A 22,418-nucleotide genomic window follows, 5' to 3' on the forward strand; every position below is an offset into this window, starting at 1 on the left:
CACGTCTACATAAGATTTTGGTCCAACCTATTAAACTTAAAATTTATGGTCATAAATTAAGTAGTAGAAAATTTGATAAAAATAAATACCTCGACTCTATTTAAACATGTGTTCATATAATTAGAACAATTGTACATAGATTGTCTTTTTTCATTTGATGATGGGATGGATTCAATGTTGAGATCATTATGTATACTAAATATATGTAGTTCCTTGTACAATCTAATGACATGTGTTGTTAGGTGTAATTGTTTTTTCCTGTTTAGAAATCCATAAGGGAGGGGTAATAATCGATCTCAAAATTTCTTAAAACCTGGAAAAGAAGCTCTAGCCACTTGAGTTATCCCTCACTCTCATTGTTTTTTTAACACATTTTTTTAACACCTCACTCTCATTGTTAGGTGTAATAATTGTGATTATGGTTTATTCTACACTCAAAAACAAAGTAAAGAACTTTCAGTTTACAAACCAAGAAGAGGACTACTCTTTCTATTATCAATTGGTTTTAAAATGGAACCTTATTTTTTTAGGCTTTGGTTTGTGGCATGGGCTTTTGGACTTCTCTACCTTGTTTCTTCCATATGTTATAACGAACTGACATCAGAGCTAGGTTTGATCCTACCATAGGCTTTTTTAAGTCTTGGTGTGTTTATGTTCAAGGGGGATGTATAGGCTCACACTTTAGGGGGAGATTGTTAGGTACAAGTCTGAGGACTGTTTATTCCGCATTAAAAAGAAAGCAAAGGAATTACAGTTTATAATCCTAGTGGGCTATTTCTCCTATTGGCAATTGGCTTTAAATGGAAATCTCGCTTTGATCTCCTTAAACTAATGGTTAAATCGATTGCATACGTTAAAGTTTACTGCTACCTTCGAAGCATGAGTTAAGTTTAGGTTACAGCTACAATGAGTTTTAATAATATTTAATACTTCTTTTGTTTTTTAAGGTTGCTACTCTTTTATTTTCACGGTCTCTTAGACAATTTTTTAAGAGGAAAGAGATAGAGAGAAAAAAAAAGAGGGACTCACACGGATAGGAGGGAGATAGAGAGAAAGAGAAGTCAAAAATGAAAAGTCTTGCAACTAATTAACAATTTTCAAAATAGAAAAGTGTAGCAGCTAAAAGAAACAAAGGAAGTAAATTGATAAGTGTAGGTAAATTCAAATAAGTTCATACTTATGTAAAATAAGATAATTCAGATAAGTGAAAATCATGTGAATACAAACTTATTACAAACATATACTCTGTAATACCTTATTGTTTGATATGTTTGGTATTTAAATGTGCCAAGCCATGAAATGGTCCATGGAAAGGCCGACAAGTAGGGCTGGCAAACAGGTCGGGTCGGGTCGGGTTCAGGTCGACCTGTTTACATAAACGGGTCAGGACCCCCCAACCTGAACCCGACCTGTTTACTTAAACAGGTCAAAATAACCAACCTGAACCCGACCTGATTATAAACGGGTCGACCTGAACCCGACCCGCCTAAATCTGATTTTTTTTTAATTAAAAAAAATTAAAATAAAAACCTGTAATTTACTAATTTCTTTATACTGTAATTTTTTTTAACCTCTAATTTGACTAATTTCTTTAACCTGTAAGATTCAAGTATTCAAGACTTCAAATTCAACACATAATTCAAGCAAACATAACTTAACAACATAATTCAAGAAAATCCTGCTGCATTAGTGCATTGTCCATACTTCATAGTTTCATACACTCACAACAACAACTAAAACTTGAAAAAGTAGCTAGCCAACAAGTCCAAAATATTTCCAAGAGTTACATGTCCAAAATACTTCCAAGTAGGCAAATAAAAGTTCAACTAGAAAACAAAATACATGTCCAAAATAACAGTAACAATTTCATCAACTAATTTTAGAAGAAATTAACAACATAATCAGGTTTGACTCTCCATGACAGTAGGACTTTCTGGTGCACTTTGTGGAGGGCTGGGGCTGGGAGTATCCCCCACATCATCGTTGACTTTCATGGCCATGATTTTTCCACATAAATCTTGCAATTGCGGATCCATCTTGCATTTCGAGACACAAGTTTAACATCAGGATTTATGTAATTAATCAACTTCCTAACAACACTATATTCAGCAAACTGAAAAGGCAAATAATGTTTCACCACAGCAATAGACAACATCTCACGAACAATATCATAATCAATTGTAGGAACCCTATTCATCATAGAACCAGAACTGCTTGAATCAATAATCATCTGACCCACATCTTTAAAGGTCCTTTTTTTACATTTCTTAATGTGGCGTTTTAAATTACCAGTTCCTTGCCTACTTTCAGCATTATATTTCTGCCCACATTTTTTACACTTGCAAATGATGTTACCTTGTTCGTCAGGTTTATCAAGGAATTCAAAATTTGCCCACACATCTGAAGTGAGCTTTCGTTGGCGCTTGAAATGAATTCCAGGCTTATTCAGCGAGGTGACATTAGAGGTTTTCTTCTTTGATTCCGTTTGATGAGAATCAGAAACTTCATCATCTGAATCAGAATCCGGAAGATCAATGGGTTCATCAGGATTAGGGCTATTAGCCATCTGTGAATAAATTAAAAAAAGAATTACACTCATGGCATAAAAGATAAAACATGAAAAACAGAAGTATAAACTCATGAGTCATGACATAAAGAATCAAACTCATGAAATTGCAGAGTAAGAAAATCAAATCAGGGCAAAAAATCGCATAAACAAATCGCAAATAATCGCAAAATAAGTAAATAACAAATCAAATCTTCGAAAGAAATTGCAGAGTAAGAAAATAACAAACGAACAACATTAAATGATTAAATCACATAAACAAAGCATACATAAACCATAATAGCAAAAAATCGCATTAAAAAATCAAAGAAATCTGAAAATTGCATAACCAAATCAAGGAAATTGCATAAACAAATGACTCATGAGCAAACAAACTCATAAAAAATCGAATAATAGGATTATTACCTTCAGAATGTTTGAGATGAAGCTTCAATCTTCAAGGTTCAAGCATTTTTATTTCAATCTTCAAGAGTTAGAGAGAGAAAAGAGAGGAGAGAAGAGAGAGAAACTGAGAAGAGAGAGAGTTTGAGTGAAAGAAAGCGGCGAGAGAAAGAGGGAATTAGGGTTAGATAATTTGGGCTTGGCCCATATTTTAAAATTAGGGTTTTAAGTTAAGCGGGTTGGGTTCGGGTTGACCCGACCTGAAACCGACCCAATTAAATAAACGAGTTTATGCGGGTTGGTTTCGGGTTGGGATTTTCAACCTGAACCCGACCCATTTAACTTCAGGTCGGGTTCGGGTTGACCCAATTACATAAACGGGTTGAAAATCTCTATCAAAACCCATTTATTTCGGGTTGGGTTCGGGTCGGGTTGTCGGGTCGGGTCAGCTTTTGCCAGCCCTACCAACAAGCAATGAAATGGTCACTGGAAAGGCCAAAAAGTGCCAGAGGTGCTTTATTAGCTGCGAATAGTTAGTTTTTTTAGTACGCCAAGAATATGTACCATCAAAGACATTAATTAACATATATTACCTCCGTTTCTTTTCAATTGACACGTATTCCTTATGAAGTTTTTTTTTTAGTTGACACGTATCCCTTTGGGGTGAATTTTTTACCTTACATTTTCAAGCTACCCCACTTGCTTTTTCATTCTCTCTCACTCTCTTTCATCTCCTTAATATATGTGCCTAAATCAAACGCGTCAACTAAATAGAAACGGATGATGTACATCTTATTCATCGATATTAACATTAATGTGTGCACTTTATACGTCGATATATTATTATCTGTAAAATGCACCCCAAGATCCACCGACTCGATAGTTCGAGTCGTGTGACTGTGAGGTATGACATTTGCACGGTCCAGACCTTAAGTGCACCATACGACCATACCATGCAACTTAACTTTATAAGCGATATACGAGTAGGTCATTAAAAAGGTCCAGACCTCAAGTGCACCATACAACCATACCATACAACTTACAAAGTTACAACTTACATACAATATACGAGTTAGGTCATTAAAAAGTAGTCAAGGGTAGTTAGTATATCGTGTCAAGACCAACAACGTCCACGTACACAACTCCAAATCCACAAAAATCCCCCAAAAATTCCCTCCATTTCGTCTTCCCTTTTCTCAACCGTCACCAAAATCACACACAACCCTCTTTCTCTCTCTTCCCCTTCCCCTTCCCCTGACCCCACAATTCTCCGGCCAAAGATCAACCCAATGACCTCATTGCCGGGCCCAACAACAACGGTCCAACCCGGAAGAATCCGGGTCATAAAAGCGGGCTCAAACCCGAATGGGGCAGTTGTATACTGGATGTTCAGAGATCAAAGGGTTAGAGATAACTGGGCATTAATCCACGCCATTGATGAAGCAAACAAGAGGAATGTTCCAATTGCAGTTGCATTTAATTTATTTGATGGGTTTAAGGGTGCAAATGCTAGACATTTAGGGTTTATGTTAAGAGGGTTGAAGCTTTTGCAATCTTCTCTGCTTAATTCCCTTTCTATCCCTTTCTTCCTTTTTCAGGTAACCCCTTTTTTTCTCTCTTTCTCTGATTTTATAATTGTTTTTTGTTTTTGCTTTGTTTGTGTTTCGCTTTTGTTTTAATGTTTTCTTGTGTAACTAATACGTAGTCTGATCGTCTATACAAGAATTCTCAAATAAATATTAAGAGAGAGGACATTGTTATATACTTATATTTTAGTGGTTAAGGAATGTATTTGAAAATTTGTCATTTTATGGTAAATTTTATACGTAGAAGCAATGTTGCTCAATTTGTCAATTCATGTGAATTGTGATTGATAAAAGAGAATTGGTAGTTGCTAGTGGTACACTTTTGGGCTAGTTTAATTGAATAAGGTAGCGATTTCCATTCCATAAACTAATCTCGTTCAACGAGTCAAGTAACATTGTGTAGAAGTGTACAAGTAGCATGTTTGCGTATAACTAGAGATGGGTTTGCTTAACGTAAATTAGATCATAGACACGAGTGCACAATGAGCATTATGCACTGAAAGAATGTATAGTGGCTTAATTAAACTTCCTACATTGGACAATAAGTATTTACAATGTACATTTCTAACAATTTTATTAGGTTGATCATTTTTCACAAAAATTGATTGATATGTTTCCTTCACATACAGGGAGAAGTTGTAGAGACTATTCCTAAGTTTTTGGTAGAATGTGGGGCTTCTCTGCTAGTTACTGACTTCACACCCTTAAGGGAAATTCGAGGATTCAAAGAAGAACTTTGTAAGAGAGTGGATGATTCGGTATCTATACATGAAGTGGATGCTCATAATGTGGTGCCGATTTGGGAAGCATCAAGCAAGTTAGAGTATGGTGCCAGGACTATTAGGAGTAAAATAAACAAATTGTTGCCTACTTATTTGATTGATTATCCCATTCTTCAACCTCCTAGCAGGAAGTGGGATTCTTTACCTCCTGTCATACAATGGGATCAGCTCATTGAAGACCGTCTCAAGTAAGAATTTGTCGATTATAAGTTTGCAGTTATGTAACTGATTTCATACATTAATTGTGTTTTTATTGCACTTTCAAATTTTATATCTATTTGGGGTCTTTGGGGATTGGGGAAGGTGGGGGGAGTGTTAAATTTTAACATATATAGCGTGTTTTCAATCAATCAATCAAAGCCTTAATCTCATAAGTGGGGTCGGCCACATGAACATAGCGTTTGTGATGTATTAAATTGTATACTTGGGATGGCTATGAAATTTAAAACTAAATCTCAACCAGTGAGATGAGTTTATAAGGTATGGTTGTTCTTCTGGCTGATAAGTTTAGTCACATGCTTGTATTCTCTATGATTTAGAATTAAAACTTTGATTGTTCTGGTTAGGAAGGGAGCAGGAGTGCCAGAAGTTGATTGGTGTGAACCTGGTGAAACTGCTGCACTTGAAGTCTTGAAGGGAAGCCAGAATGGGTTCTTAACAAAGAGATTGAAGAACTATGCAACTGAACGGAATATCCCGTTAAAACCAAAAGCCCTATCTGGTCTCTCTCCATACTTGCATTTCGGCCAAATATCAGCTCAACGCTGTGCTTTTGAGGCACGTAATGTCCGGAAAGTTGCTCCTGAGGTTTGTCCCTTGAATCTTGAGTTTAGTAGTTAAGCTGGATGAGTAGCTTCGTTTTAGTAGGAAATAGGGGAGATTCAAAGAGGCATTATGTTGTCTAGATTTTGATGAGAATGTTTTGTGTTTCTTCTTTCTTGGAATTTATGAAGTCTAGTACTATATGTTCGCTTATTGTTTCTGATCTTGAAGGCAGTTGATGCATTTTTGGAAGAATTAATTGTGCGTAGAGAACTTGCTGATAACTTCTGCTATTATCAACCTAACTATGACTCAATCATGGGGGCATGGGAGTGGGCACGTAAGACATTGATGGATCATGCTTCTGATAAAAGGGAACACTTGTACACGTAAGTAATGAAAACCTGCTTTTGCTTAATGTTTGATGATATACTTTTTTACTTGGCCAGTTTTAAACTGATTGATAGAACTGCAGGAGAGAGCAATTGGAGAAGGCACAAACTGCTGATCAGGTAACATTTATTGTCTAAAATAAGTATGCAAGAGTTTTATCTTTCTTGTCTGTCATATACCTCTACGGCTCTACCCTGTATGTTCTTCTCCATTTGCTTGCTCATTTTGATTTTTTGACGTTTGACATTAATTGTTACATTTTCAGCTGTGGAATGCTTCTCAGTTGGAGATGGTTCATTTTGGCAAGATGCATGGATTTATGCGGCAAGTAACTATGAACTAGCGGAACTCCAACTATCTGTTCAATCTATATACTTCATACACACCTTGCACTACTTTGTAACACTTTGTAACTTCATCTTCATTGCTTGCCAGTCTATATGTTTAAACTACAAAGCATGCATCATAGATATTCTATTAACTACTTTGTAACTGTGTTGGACTCTAGCATGCTTGTCTACGCTGGATAAATGTGAGGAAACAGTATTACTTTCTGTTAGTGGTTTATGACTTTTTGTTGCACCTGAGTGTGGTTGACAAGTAATGACTTTTTAGTCCTTAAGAAATTGCACGGTTTTTAGCTTTATTAGAAGATGATATATCACAATCCTTTCAGCAGTGGGATTCCAATGGAATTATTTTGATGCAGGTTTCACCTGGCGTTTGTGTGTGCTTTTTTTTAGAGGGGGTGGGGGGAGGTTATAGTCAAATTGAGATTGATGCATACAGAAAGCATAGAGCTTGGTGGGTATGGCCTCCATTGTACATCTAGGAACTAAATTTCAGATTTACAGTAACCGTTCAGCTGTTCATATTACCTCCCGTCATCTGTGACCAACATCAGTTGTGTTCTGATTCAATTATGAATGCTCATTAGTTGTGTTCTGATTTGATTCTGATTGCTCATCTCATTGAAGACCGAAAATTCTTGTATCTTTTTTCTTCCTTTATACTGTGTGCTTCACTTAGTAATATGATTGTTTGTGACTGAATTGATATGCAGCATGTATTGGGCAAAGAAAATTCTTGAGTGGACAAGTGGACCTGAAGAAGCCCTTGCAATAGCTATCTACTTGAATGACAAGGTAACTCTTTGTAATTTACTGTCAATTTTTTAAATGAGAGATTATCATTGAAATTTGTTTCTCAGTTATTTGTTGGGTGTATGCAGTATGAGTTGGATGGTAGAGACCCGAGTGGATACGTCGGCTGCATGTGGTCTATTTGTGGAGTGCATGACCAGGTTTTGCTTCTTACTGAAGTATATATATGACTACATATGGTTTTTTATTTGTTAATCTTCTTTAGTATTAAGTGCTGCCTGCTTTCATACTGAAAGTAATGTACTTGGATGGCTTTTTTAGGGGTGGCGAGAACGCCCAGTATTTGGTAAAGTCCGTTATATGAACTATGCTGGCTGCAAAAGAAAATTCAACATTGATGGATATATTTCATATGTGAAGAAGTTAGTTGTTGAGACCAAAAAAAGAAAGGCCGAGAGTGAGATCCCATCAGGGAAAGAGAAAGAACCTCGTTGCTGAGACGCCATGGAACTCAGGCGTAAAGGTGATCGAGGGACAAGGGTCAAGGTGTGGCTTATCTTCTTTATTGTAGTAGTCTAATTAGGTGTTTAGGACATAGCCATAACTCTTTAGCTAGTTAGTTGTTCGCTTGGGATGATCTATACGCCAGGGTACAAATGGTAAACTCTTTTGTCTATAGTTTGCCATATAATTATTGTTCGATGATTGTTGACTGAGTAATTTGTAAGAAAGCTGATAAAATCAAGAATTTGTGAGATAAGTTTACCAAAATTATAGGCGAAAAAGGCATTTCACCATAGATTATTGGCTTGTTATTTCCATTGTAAACAAAGTTCTGGGTTTATAAAGTTCAAATAGGTAGCTTTAATTCACAATAGGATAAATATTTTCAATTTTCGAGAATTAGCTTCTTTTTGAGGGAACAATTGAATGTTTTATGGATGATCGACCTGTATTCCTAGTGATGTAACTATGTAACCTCAGTTTGTTCCTCAGATTATGAACTTAGGTATAGATCAAGTCAAGAATTAGGGTGTGTTCTATTTACCTGATTTTCACTTATTTGAACTTATCTGAACTTATTAAAATTTATTTTAGTTGTAATTTGAACTTAGGTAACCTTTATCAGTACTTATTTTTCCTAAACTTAACTTATCTGAATTTATTTTTTCTGAACTTAATTTATCTAAACTTATCTAAACTTATTAGACATGAAATAAGTGAAAATTAGGTGAAAAGAACAGACTTTTATTTGACATAATTTAAGTTGTATTGATTAGTTTAATTCGAAGTAATGCAGTAATGCATACTGTTTTTATATAAAGACTATGGTAAAACTCATACTCCAAAACATAGCAAATTCCATACATTGCACGAGACCTACCTTACAAATTTATATTATACAAGTACGTAAATTTCATACTTTGGTCTTAGTAGATAATTTTGTTAAAACTTTTGTGCTAGGTATATTTTGTTACAAATTTGGTTAAACAATTGATCAGTATTCCAATTAAATTTCTTTTTGCTTATCTTCATGTATATTTTAATTTTGTATATACTATGTATAAAAATTGGATATTTGAAAAATAATGTGAAAATTAATTTACATACGCAATAAGATCTCGTTTAATTTTTTTTTTTTTTTTTTTTTTTTTTTTTTTTTTTTTTAGGCAAAGCGAGAGATCTCGTTTAATAATTAGGCAAATGTCAGTTAGACTTTTCAAATTTTAAACCAAAAACACATCATTTCAAGTGAAATGAACTGAAGCCTAGCATATATATACTCGTAGTATGTAGTGATAGATTCACAACCCAATAACCCCACAAAACCCTAATAACAGAACCCTAAGAAGAAATCAAAATTGCAAGCAATGGATCAATTGAGCTCACTTCCAAACGCAATCCTCATCACAATTCTCTCACTCCTTCCCATCAAATCCGCTGTCATAACCGATGTATTATCCCGACGATGGTACAATCTCTGGATCTTCATCACCGCCTTTCGTGTGGATGCGTCATGTTTAAAGACCCACGATGATGATGCATCTGCCATCATTAACCATGTATTACCCCAACTCAAATCCCCTGAAATCAAAACCTTCTCACTCCACCTTTACCCTACACATTCCTATGAAATTGGATCTTACCTTACTACGTTAGGGTCTTGTATTGGTACATGGGTTCGTTTTCTTTACACTCGAAAAGTGCACGAAATCGACGTCAAATACTTGAATAATTTTCAGCACCTTACATCAACGTTACCACCTCAACTCTTTCAATGTCAATCGTTGGTAAATCTTTTTTTGAGTATAGACGTTGTCGTTTCTTTGCCTGAAGAGATTAATCTCCCAATTTTACAGAAACTTCATTTGCGTTTACACACTGATTATGCTAACAGATGTGTTTTGGTAACCTGTTTAAGTCTTGTCCCCGTCTTAAAGACTTGTCATTGTGTGCGAGTTTGATCTACAACTACGAAGATGATAAGTTACCAATTGTTATATCGTGTTAGTTTAGATGAACTACTACAAGAGGGGGGTGAATGGTAGTAGGTTCCAATTGTGAAACTTATGCGGAAATTAAAAACAAAACATAAAAGGAACTTAAAAAACACAGCAAGATTTACGAGGAAACCATCCAGTGCCTAGCTGGAAGTAAAACCTCGGCCCTATTGGGACTTATAAACAAATTCCACTATAATAAGCAACTCTCCTAGTACAACCTATTACACAAACCTTTGCTTCGCACGTTCCACCACGGACACTTGCCTATATGATAGGACACCTCCTAGCAGACCTAAGACACTTCCTAGGACCCTTTTCTCTCTTTACCCAGGACACTTCCTAGGTGACCCAAGACACCGCTCAGGTTCCTTTCAGTCACTGTGCACTCACAGCTACCACTTGAATTTTAGAGAATTCAAACTCATACACTCAGATGTGAATTTATAGAGAATTCACAATCTCACCCCCAAAACCCAAAATACTCAAACCCTTTTTCCCATTACAAGATCTCATCGAATAACTCTAAATACATATTGTAGGGGATATTTCAAGCGTTAATCCCCTAGCTTGAACCCCACTGTGATCATACACAAAAGTACGGTGGCGTCCAAAGGAAAAGAAGATAGAGCAAAAGAGTCGCCAACAAGTTTTTTAGGAACTTGTAAACCGTTCACGAGGTGAAGGTTACACCCCTTAACGATCCAAGAGATCGTCAACTCCATAAGGTCTTGAACCAAATAGGGTTCGGGGATGAAGGTACAAATCCAACCTAAAAGAGATTGAACCTGCCCTAATAATAGGCCTCTACTTTATTCTGATCGTATTCATGTGCGTTTTCTGACTAACATGCAATCAATATGATTAACCCTAAACCCGTTTGTCTATGTTGGTTGAATTTAATGCACAAATAAATCTATTATTGGCGATCACTTGAATTATAATCAAATTAACCCTGAACAAGATTATTAATTATATTATTCCCTTTAAACATGCATAAAAGGTGTGATCAAGAAATAACAATAAATATCAAGCAACGTAATATATAATCGTCACAATTATAATTATAATTATAATAATCACAATCATAAAAATAATCATAATCATAATTAATAATCATAAATCATGTTAAAGCATAATAATAGCAAGATCCTAAGCATGATACTAACAAGATTAATAACAAACCCTAGCATGTCACTAACAATAAAAATCAAATCTTTAACCCTAACATGATACTAACATGAATATTAGGAAAGAAAATAAAAGGCATCATAACAATCATATTTAGTATTAAAGTTACCCTAGACATGATACTAGGAATCATAATAACAACCCAAGCATGAATTCTATATCATAACATTAATAAAAACCATTAAAATACTTACTTTGATGCCTCGTACCTCTTTCTAATAACAAAATACACGTGTTAGTAACTTTAAGGAAAATAATAATTAAAACAACTAAATTAAATTAATTAATTGAAAGAGAGATTTGGGACCAAACCCTCAGAAATTAAAGCTTTCACGTCTAGGGCGAAGACAACTTCGAATATGGCTAGGAGTATCTAGATCTAATGAATGCGGAATTTTGTTTTTGAGAAAAACTAGTTTAGAAAAGAGAGAGAGAGAGAGTAATCAAGAGAATCTCGATGAGAGAGAATTGATAGATCGTAGATGAATGAAAAATTAGTTGTTGATGAATGAAATTGGTTATAGGTTATTGTTGATGAATGAAAATGGAGTTTTTACGACGTTATTTATAGAGAAAATCAGCCAAAAAGATAAAATATCAAAACAGAGTTCTGGCGCAGATAAAACGATGTTGGCGCCAACACTGGCTATTGGCGCCAGACACCAACATTAGCGCAAGGCGCCAATGCTAGCGCCAGGCGCTACAGCTGGCGTTTGGCGCTGATTTAGAAATTCATGTGTTTTCTTAAAAATTAGATAAAAATTGCCGTACAGGAGGATAAAATCGTAACTTCCTCAAAAAAACGTTCTTTGATTTTAATTAAAACTCTGAAAAGTCAACAAAAGTCAATTTATCAATGCTAATTGAATTAGGAATGAAAAGAACCTTCTAGAAGAATCTAGAAGACTAAAACTATTCCTAATTGCATTAAGAATGATAAATCTATATTAGGCCCTCCTCTAGATCATTGGGCCTCATATAAGGCTTAAACCGGGACCAGTTTAGTAAATTGGCCATAACTTCCTCAATATTCATCGGAATTGGGCTTATAATATATCGTTGGAAATCTCTTGTCAAACCCCATCCAAATACACTGCTATTGGACCCATATCATGGACCAACCAAACTAGATTGGCTGTTTTTTCTTAAAAATAAGTTTTCAAAAACAGAGAGAAGAGAAAAGAAATTAAAACTATCCGCAACACTAAACTTTCCACACTTTCACTTCATTCGATTATGATTCGACGTGAAAGGTACTCATCACCGGGTTTGGTTTTGGGGAGACACAAATGGGTGTCTACAGAAGCCCCCACTTTGACTGAGTTTGGTGAAACGCAAGTTTTGAAAACAAAAGTCAAAGTATCGATAGGGACGGAGAATGATTCAGAACGTTCTGCGATCCTAAACCACTCTTGTAACGCCGATACCTGCAAACTAGCGTTAGTTTAACAGATAAAAGAGTTAAGAAACGTGTTTCTTGTACCGTCGAGCACACGCCTCTGAAAGTAACCGTTTGCTGCTGTATTCAGTCTTGACGACCTCCTGCAAGCTAGAGAATGCCATCCTGCTTGAAGACTTCTACGCTTGTAACTGCCTCCAACTTCCGCCTTGATAATCTTCCGCAAGCCAGGGAACACTATCGAAGATTGCTTCGCTTGAAACGATCCTCTTCCGCTTTATGACCATCCTCCACATCTTAGGGAACACGATCGAAGACAACTTCGCTTGAAATCACCTTCAATTGTTTGTGACAACTCTCCACAATCTATGGAACACCATCTTGCTGTTTTGATGTTCACTCGTCTCTGAACAAAGAGCTTCCCTTTTTTGGATATGTCCACGCGCCTCTGAACAAAGAGCTTCAAATACATGTCCACGCGTCTCTGAACAATAGAGTGTAGACACCCATTTGTGTCTCCCCAAAACCAAACCCGGTGATGAGTGCCTTTCACGTCGAATCATAATCGAATGAAGCGAAAGTGTGGAAAGTCTAGTGTCGCGGATAGTTTAATTTCTTTTCTCTTCTCTCTGTTTTTGAAAACTTATTTTAAGAAAACAGTCAATCCAGTTTGGTTGGTCCATGATATGGGTCCAATAGTAGTGTAGTTGGACGGGGCTTGACAAGAGCTTTCCAACGATATATTATAAGCCCAATTCCGATGAATATTGAGGAAAGTTATGGCCAATTTACCAAACTGGGCCCGGTTTGAGCCTTATATGCGGCCCAATGATCTAGGGGAGGGCCTAATATGATTTATCATTCCTAATGCAATTAAGAATGGTTTTAGTCTTCTAGATTCTTCTAGAAGGTTCTTTTCATTCCTAATTCAATTAGCATTGATAAATTGACTTTTGTTGACTTTTCAGAGTTTTAATTAAAATCAAAGAACATTTTTAAGGAAAAGGTACGATTTTATCCTCCTATACGGCAAAATTTATCTGATTTTAGAAAACGCGTCAAAAACAGGTTTAGCGCCTAACGCCAGGCATTGGCGCCTGGCGCCTGGCGCTAATGTTGGCGTCAACTCTGTTTTAGGTGCGCCAATGCTCTGTGTTGATATTTAATCTTTTTGGCTGATTTTCTCTATAAATAACATATTAAAAACTCCATTTTCATTCACCTACAACCAGTTTTCATTCGCAATCATCAATTCTCGCATTCTCTAATCATTCACCATCTTTCTCTCTTTTCTCTAAACTTGCGTTTTACATACAAAATTCCGCGTTCGCAAGATCTAGACACACCTAGCCAAATTCGAAGTTGCCTTCGCCCTAGACGTGAAAGGTTTAATTTATGAGGGTTGGGTCCCAAATCTCTCTTTCAATTATTTAATTTAATTGTTTGTTTATTATTTTCCTTGAAGTTACTAACGTGTGTATTTTGTTATTAGAAAGAGGTACGAGGCATCAAAGTAAGTACTTTAATGGTTTTAATTGATGTTATAATGTAGAGATCATGTTTAGATTGTTATTATGATATTCCTAGTATCATGTCTAGGGTAATTTTAATATCAAGTATGATTAGTGCGCTGCCTTTTACATTTTTCCTAATATTTATGTTTGTTAGTATCATGTTAGGGTTAAAGATTTGATTTGTATTGCTTATTGACATGCTAGGGTTTGTTATTAATCTTGTTAGTATCATGCCTAGGATCTTGCTATTATTATGCTTCAATATTAACATGAACATGATTATGATTATAATTGTTATAATTCATGATGATTATGAATATTATTATTATTATTATTATTATTATTATTATTATTATTATTATTATTATTATTTTGATGATGATTATTTTATTACTATTATGATTATAGTTATTATTTTGATTATTTTTATGATGACAATTATAATGATTATTTATTTTGTTGCTTGATGCTTATTTATATTTATTGCTTGATCACACTTTTTATGCATGTTTAAAGGGAATTAGTACTTGTAATCACGCTTAATAAGATAATTAATAATCTTGTTAGGGTTAATTTGATTATAATTTCAAGTGATCGTCAATAATAGTTTTATTTGTACATTAAATTCAACCAACATAGATGAACAGGTTTAGGGTTAATCCTATTGATTGTATGTTAATCAGAAAGCGCACATGAATACGATTAGAATAAAGTAGAGGCCTATTATTAGGGCAAGTTCAATCTCTTTTAGGTTGGATTTGTACCTTCATCCCCGAACCCTTATTTGGTTCAAGACCTTATGGAGTTGACGATCGCTTGGATCGTTAAGGGGTGTAACCTCGTTAAGGGGTGTAACCTTCACCCTGTGAACGGTTTACAAGTTCCTAAAACTTGTTGGCGACTCTTTTGCTCTATCTTCTTCCCTTTTGGACGCCACCGTACTTTAGTGTATGATCACAGTGGGGTTCAAGCTAGGGGATTAACGCTTGAAATTTATTCTCTACATAGAGAGTCTTTATTTTTTTTGGATATAAACTTCTGAATGATGTGTCCACGCGTCTCTGGAGCAAAGAATTTCGATAATATGTCCACGTGTCTCTGAAAAAAAGAGCTTGAAAGAAATGTCTACGCGTCTCTGTAGGGAATAATTTCAAGCCTTTAAAATCCCACTAGCTTGAACCCCACTGTGATCATACACTAAAGTACGGTGGCGTCCAAAAAGGAAGAAGATAGAGCAAAAGAGTCGCCAATAAGTTTTTTTTAACCAATGGCTAGCGTCTGGCGCCAAGCCTGGTTCCAGGCGCCAATGCCTGGGGTTGGACACCAAACTGGATTTTAACGCGTTTTCGAAAATCTGATAAATTTCCCGTACTGGAAGATAAAATAATATAATTTCTTCGAAAATGCTGTTTGATTTTGGTTAAAACTCTGAAAAGTCAACAAAGTCAATTTATCAATGCTAATTGAATTAGGAATGAAAAGAACCTTCTAGAAGATTCTAGAAGAACAAAACCACTCCTAATTGCATTAGGAATGATAAATCACATTAGGCCCTCCCCTAGATCATTGGGCCGTACATAAAGCTCAAACCGAGCCCAGTTTAGTAAATTGGCCATAACTTCCTCAATATTCATCGGAATTGGGCTTATAATATATCGTTGGAAAGGTCTTTGCAAGCCCCATCCAAATACACTACTATTGGACCCATACCATGGACCAACCAAACTGGATTGGCTGTTTTATTAAAATAAAGTTTTCAAAAACAGAGAGAAGAGAAAAAGAAATAAAAACTTTCCGCAACACCAGACCTTTCCACACTTTCGTTTCATTCGATTATGATTCGACGTGAAAGGTACTCATCACTGGGTTTGGTTTTGGGGAGACACAAATGGGTGTCTACAGAAGCCCCCACTTTGACTGAGTTTGGAGAAACGCAAGTTTCAAAAACAAAAGTCAAAGTATCGATAGGGACGGAGAATGATTCAGAACGTTCTGCGATCCTAAATCAATCTTGTAACGCCGATACCTGCAAAACTAGCATTAGTTAAACAGATAGAAGAGTTAAGAAACGCGTATCTTGCACCGTAGAGCACACGTCTCTGAAAGTAACCGATTGTTTTGATGACCTCCTGCAAGTTAGAGAATGCCATCCCACTTGAAAACCGCTACGCCCGTAACTGCTTCCAAATTAGAAGAAACGATCCTCCTCTGCTTTGATAATATTCCACATCCAAGGGAATACCATCGAAGATTGGTTCTCTTGAAACAATCCTCATCCGCATTGATAATATTCCACGTCCAAGGGACTACTATCGAAGATTGCTTCTCTTAAAACAATCCTCAGCCGCATTGATAATATTCCACGTCCAAGGGAATACTATCGAAGATTGCTTCTCTTGAAACAATCCTCAGTTGTTTGTGACAACTCTCCACAATCTAGGGAACGCCACCTTGTTGTTTCGATGTTCACTCGTCTCTGAACAAAGAGCTTCTTTTTGATATGTTCTAATTTCCGCTGTGATAGTCTTCGAAAAGATCACTGCTTTTATCCTTAATGCTGCTATGCCAGTACGTCGGCGCTTTGCTGCTTGTGAACCAGTATGTCGGTGCTTTTGTTGTGATGATAACCCTCTTTTCTTCAGGAGTAGTTGCCAACACAACTCCTGTATGATGTATGACAATCCGATTTAGGGAAAGTTGTCAATGCTTCATAACAATCCATCCTTGGAAATGTTGCCACGATGAAGCGACAATCCATATCTCAGAAAATTTGCCAAAATCCAATTCTTGGGAAAAGTTTCCAATGCTTTGTAACAATCTATCATAATAACTTTGCTACGATCGATAATCCACATCTTGGAATATAACTCTTGAAAGCAATCCACCTTGGAAATTTGCCAACGCTATGCGACAATCCTTTTAGGAAAATATTGCCACAATTGACAATCCGCGTCTTGGAACATTTGCAAAAAAGAGTCGACCGACAATCCACTTCGGGAAAATTTGCCACTTACTGAAATGAATGACAATCCACGTTGAGGAACTTTTGCCGATATTTATGATGAATAGAAACCTACAACAATCCTTTGGGAAATTTTGCCATAGGGAACTGGGTGTATTAATCTCGGAAAACTTGCCAGCGATCTATGAATGTATGACAATCCGAACTTGGAAAAACTTGCCAAACAAAGAAGGAGCATGACAATCCACGCTTGGAAACTTTGCCAGAGATGACAATCCAATCTTGAAAAAATTGTCGTTTGAAGAAGATGCACGACAATCCATTTTTGGAAATATTGTCAGTTGGGGATGACAATCCAATTTTTGGAAATCTTTGTCGTTTAATAAGAATGTGCGACAATCCATATTTGGAAATATTGTCGTTTAAGTGCTTGCTTTTGAACCGATTGTAATGAGCCAGTGTTTTAGGCGCTTAAGCTAAGTGAGACGATTTTTTTGTCAGGTCAATCACTTACTACGATTGTAATCGAGCCGACTACTAATCATGTCAAATCGCTTATAGGGGATAACTGGCGTACCAAGGAACCTGAAATTGCTGCATGAGGTCGAAATCACCTTTCTGAGAGGCTTCGAGCTCTGTCGCTACAGAAATATTTCTGGCGCCAAGAATTGGAGTAGGGTCCTCCCTATTCTGCTGCACCTGTATTTATTTTGACTATAGAACTTTGCAATTCTTTTTAGCCATCTTAGGGTTGACCTAAGGTTTAATGTTGCTTGACTCATCGAATTGACACGACTCAAGGTATAAACTTGATTCACTGTGATTGACTGACTCGAGGTTGACTCGACTGAAGTGACACGTGTGACTCATGACCCGTGTGTGCATAGTGTTGACTCAAAAAAGCAAAAAATTTCCGTCATTTTTGTGGAGGGTACCGACTTTCTCCCGAAAAAGAAAGACGCGAAAAAGAATCGAAGTTTTGAAGATACATGTTGAATGGGCTTAGTCAAATGTCGTTTGATACTATCTCTCAAGGTGCAAGGATTAATCCATCCTAGGCTATCTCAACTGTTGACTCAATGATGAAAGTATTTGGGTAACTTAGGCACGGAGGCTAAGCACTTCATACTTTGTGATGCAATGACAATTATGATTGATTTTAACGAAGCATGCTTCAACGTTAAGATTTCATGACAAAGGGTTCCTAAGGGAAATATATTGTGTCATGTATCTGTGCGGTGTTTGAAAGTGATACTAAAGTTAGGCCGCAAGAGCTAAGTGTGTGGAAAAATATATTGAAAAGAGTCAAATGGTGGTGACTCTTAGGCTAGGTAAGCTAATGATGTAGGGATCAAGCCCCCAAGTCTAGCTCTAAATAAATAGGGATGAACACAGGGGATCCCTTGATATGATCATGGTGTAAGTGTGTGAATGTGAATATGAATGCATTTTTATTACGGCCGCATCTCGATGTGAGGTTGCCTACGTATCCGTTAGGAATCAGGCCGAACGTAGCTCTAGCCGAACCTCGCACAAGTGTGTATACCTCAAAAAGGTCTTTTAAGGGTTGTAACGTGGTTAGGATAAAGGTTATAGATTAAAGGGATAAAGCCTCAAGACCCTAGATAAGCCCCCAAGGTGTGCAACCTTGCTTTTGAATATTTGTATTTTCATGCTTGAGGTTTTCTACTATTTTTTTTTAGCTCTTTCTTTTTTGCTTTAACATTTATTTTATTTTAATAAGTGTGGGCAATCCCGATCATGCGGTCTATCACTTACTTGCCATTCATGTTTCTCAGGCACGGTACCGAGCACTCGATAAGAGACGCAATCTAAGACGTGTTCTTATCGAAGATATTTTCATATCAAAGACATTGGAACACTTGCCCTTTTGTACACTTTTATTTATTTTTTGCTTTTGATTATTTTTGCTATTTTTTGAATTACTCAAGCCTTTTTAGAATTGCATAAGTTACACACCATCCCATCCCAAGGTTAGGTAGATGTAGGTTGAAAAAAGAAAGGTCTATCGTTAGACGAAACTCAAAGTGGTTTATGAAAAAAAGATTGTAAATTTGAAAGGTGAAAGGAGATATGATGTGGCTACAAGGGGTGCCTCAAATCATTGGTATACCTTGAGATTAATTCGACATGGATTTATTTATATTTTTTTTTTTTTTTTTTGCAATGTAATGAATGATCATATGCAAGGAAATAAGTGCTCATTTTATTAAAAAGAAAATAAAGAATCTACAAAATTAATCTAAGGAAAGGAAAAGGTGCCTATGTTAGACTTATTGGGGAAAGGAAAAAAAATGAAAAAGGAATAGAAAAGAGTCCATGAAATCTTGTCGTTGCAGCTTGCCTTTTGTCTTGTGTCATTTGCTTCAACATCACCTAGTCTTCTCGCTAGCTAGAGGCAATGGGACCTTGTTTGCTTCTATGAGGTCTTGAATGAGATTTTGAAACCTGTAGCATTCATCAGTGTTATGACCGTTTCCTCGATGGTACTTGCAATAGGAGTTTGGATTCCATCTCGAAGATCGATTTTCTGGTGTTGGATCCTCGGTAGGGCCAATAGGTTTGATTAATCCTCGATCATAGAGACGATCGAAAGCAGCATCGTAGGTCATTCCAATGGATGTGAACTCTCGCCTGGGTTTCCTTTTAGATCCTTGATTGTCCATGGCTAAGACACCATTATGGTCGAAGGTACTAACATTATTACTAGAGTGAGCGTTTTCGGAAGAAGAAGAATTGTCGTTCTTCTTTCCTTTCCAGCCACCATGGTTTCTATTGTTAGTAGCTTTTTGCTTTGCGAGGTCGTCTTCGATCTCGGTCATAGAAGGCCTTGAAAGTATTCAAGTTGTGTTGATATTTTAAGTGCTTTGAATACTTTTCTTGGAGATTCTTGATAAACATCCTCACAGACTCCTTTTTGGTGGGGACCTCAACCATCTTGGCGGAAGTTTCCCTCCACTTATTAAACAAAGAAGTAAAGCCTTCATTCTCTTTCTGTCTTAGCATCTCAAGTTGTCTATGGTCGGTTTCAACTTGGATATTGCACTTGTACCTATCAACAAAAGCGTTCACTATCGATTCCCAGGTAGAGGTTTTCTCCTTGTCAAGGGAGAAGAACCATTGTTGACAAACGGTTTCAAGAGATAGTGGGAACAGAGAGGGGAAAACCTTCTTATCGATACCCTTAATGCTCATTATAGTTTCAAAAGCTCTTAGATGGAAGTAAGGGTTATCTGTTGCCTTGAATTTAGGGATGTCAGTGGCGTTGAACTTATGCGGAAGAAGTTCCTTGTCTAGCGAGACCCCTTGCGAACTCATGCCCTGAAATTTATAGTCGCTAGATAGATTGCTTAGACTCTCTTGCATGAGTTTCATCTGTTGTTGCTTCACGGGGTCATCGACCCTAAGTGCGAGAAGTTTCAGTGTCTCAGTCACAGTAGCCAGTTGGTTCTTAAGATCATTGACTTCTTCTTGAGTTGCCATTATCTTCTTAGCCTTCCTTTTTTGACGAATCGGTTTATCAAAAAGCGAGACTTGAATAAAGAGGTTGTCCTTGATTAATCGCCCTTCTCTCCTCGACCAAGTACTGTGGAAAAGGAATTTGAGGATACTTATTGTTAATTATTGACTCAAACTTTATTCAACATGCAATGGATGGAGGAAATGAAGAAAAATTGGAAGAAAATGTGAAAGAAGATTTAGATGGAGGGATATGAAGAATTAGGAATAGAATGTACCCCCCAACTCAAATGACGGAAAGATCGACACATGCATGGACCTACGACATGGCCATGGTGATGTGTACTCAAAGTGTGTGCTAAGATTAGTGAGTGTAGGTGACATATTAAGACTCATGTCATGACCATGTGGCTAGACTATGTGACCAAGACTCGATTAATGACTTGACAAGGTGTTATTGACAGCGAAAATTAACCGAATTAATTAGCAAACTGGTTAATTAGACCCTAGGTGATGACTCGACCAATAATCCGAACAATCGGCCAAGCGGCAGGACTGGCGTCACACTGTGGAGCTTGGCGCCAGACAACATAGCTGTCGCCAGGCGCTACACACCATAGAGTGGCGCTACAGCTCAGACCTTGGCGCCAATAGTGGAGCTTCAGTCTTGGACTGTTTTCGGTATTATTAGTCAACTACGGTATGCCTAAAGTCGTACTAGGTCAATTCCGATTGAAAAATTAGACTTTATTGACTCAGACCTTGGCGCAAAGTTCTTTAAGTCATTAATTGATTTATTCTGAACACAAATCAACAAACGGTTAAGAGAAACATAGAATATATATGCACAATAAATAATGCACAATTAGTCAAGTAGGCACAATATGATGCAATGCGTTCGTAACCTAACCATGGCTCTAGTTCTCTAAAGTTCTGGATATGTTTAGTCAAAGAGGGTCCATGGTTAATTGTCCGAATGCACCGCGCGGAAGCCTAACCGTGAAGGGTTGGCGCGAGTGGATGGGACACCGCGATTTTTAGAAAAACTCGCTTCCATGGTTTGGTGAATTCAACATCTCGGATGTACCCTTTGTTGCACGGAGCGTTCAATCAGGTAGATGGAGCATGAATTCCCAGAGGGTTATGTCCATATGTAGAACACATATGGGTTTTAGAAAAGTGAGGAAAAATTCAATCAAGAAGTAGGATCGAGCAAACAATACGTAAAACCGGTCGAAATTAGAACGCATATTTTTGGCTCGGTATTGGGGGAAATTGGCGCCAGCAATCAGAGACTGGCGCCAGCTTTTAACTGTAGCGCCTGGCGCCAATTTCAAGCCAACAACTGTACCCCAGTGGAGTCGCCAAAAACTGTTGGGAATAATTCCAAGCCTTTAAAATCCCACTAGCTTGAACCCCACTGTGATCATACACTAAAGTACGGTGGCGTCCAAAAGGGAAGAAGATAGAGCAAAAGAGTCGCCAACAAGTTTTTTTTAGGAAGTTGTAAACCGTTCACAAGGTGAAGGTTACACCCCTTAACGATCCAAGAGATCGTCAACTCCATAAGTTCTAGAACCAAATAAGGGTTCGGAGATGAAGGTACAAATCCAACCTAAAAGAGATTGAACCTGCCCTAATAATAGGTCTCTACTTTATTCTGATCGTATTCATGTGCGCTTTCTGACTAACATGCAATCAATAAGATTAACCCTAAACCTGTTTATCTATGTTGGTTGAATATTAATGCACAAACGAACTATTATTGGCGATCACTTGAAATTATAATCAAATTAAC

At 36.9% G+C, this 22,418-nt stretch overlaps 2 protein-coding genes across 2 annotated transcripts; one reads left to right on the forward strand and one right to left on the reverse strand.

Annotated features, from left to right (window-relative positions):
• Positions 1-1,990: 1,990 nt before the first annotated feature.
• Positions 1,991-3,406, reverse strand: LOC110702319. The gene is made up of 2 exons (XM_021880022.1): positions 2,972-3,406; positions 1,991-2,566 (listed from the first exon to the last, which is right to left on the reverse strand). Exon 2 carries the CDS (start codon positions 2,564-2,566, stop codon positions 1,991-1,993), a length of 576 nt encoding a protein of 191 aa, XP_021735714.1. The 5' UTR covers positions 2,972-3,406.
• Positions 3,407-4,036: 630 nt separating this feature from the next.
• On the forward strand, positions 4,037-8,328 carry LOC110702591 (deoxyribodipyrimidine photo-lyase-like). The gene is made up of 9 exons (XM_021880325.1): positions 4,037-4,545; positions 5,163-5,503; positions 5,882-6,122; positions 6,309-6,466; positions 6,553-6,589; positions 6,736-6,794; positions 7,534-7,615; positions 7,702-7,773; positions 7,895-8,328. The coding sequence occupies exons 1-9, from the start codon at positions 4,237-4,239 to the stop codon at positions 8,069-8,071; spliced, it is 1,476 nt and encodes a 491-aa protein (XP_021736017.1). The 5' UTR covers positions 4,037-4,236; the 3' UTR covers positions 8,072-8,328.
• The last annotated feature ends 14,090 nt before the right edge of the window (positions 8,329-22,418 follow it).

The sequence above is a fragment of the Chenopodium quinoa genome, unplaced genomic scaffold (assembly GCF_001683475.1).
Source record: "Chenopodium quinoa cultivar QQ74 unplaced genomic scaffold, ASM168347v1, whole genome shotgun sequence".
NCBI lineage: Eukaryota > Viridiplantae > Streptophyta > Magnoliopsida > Caryophyllales > Amaranthaceae > Chenopodium > Chenopodium quinoa.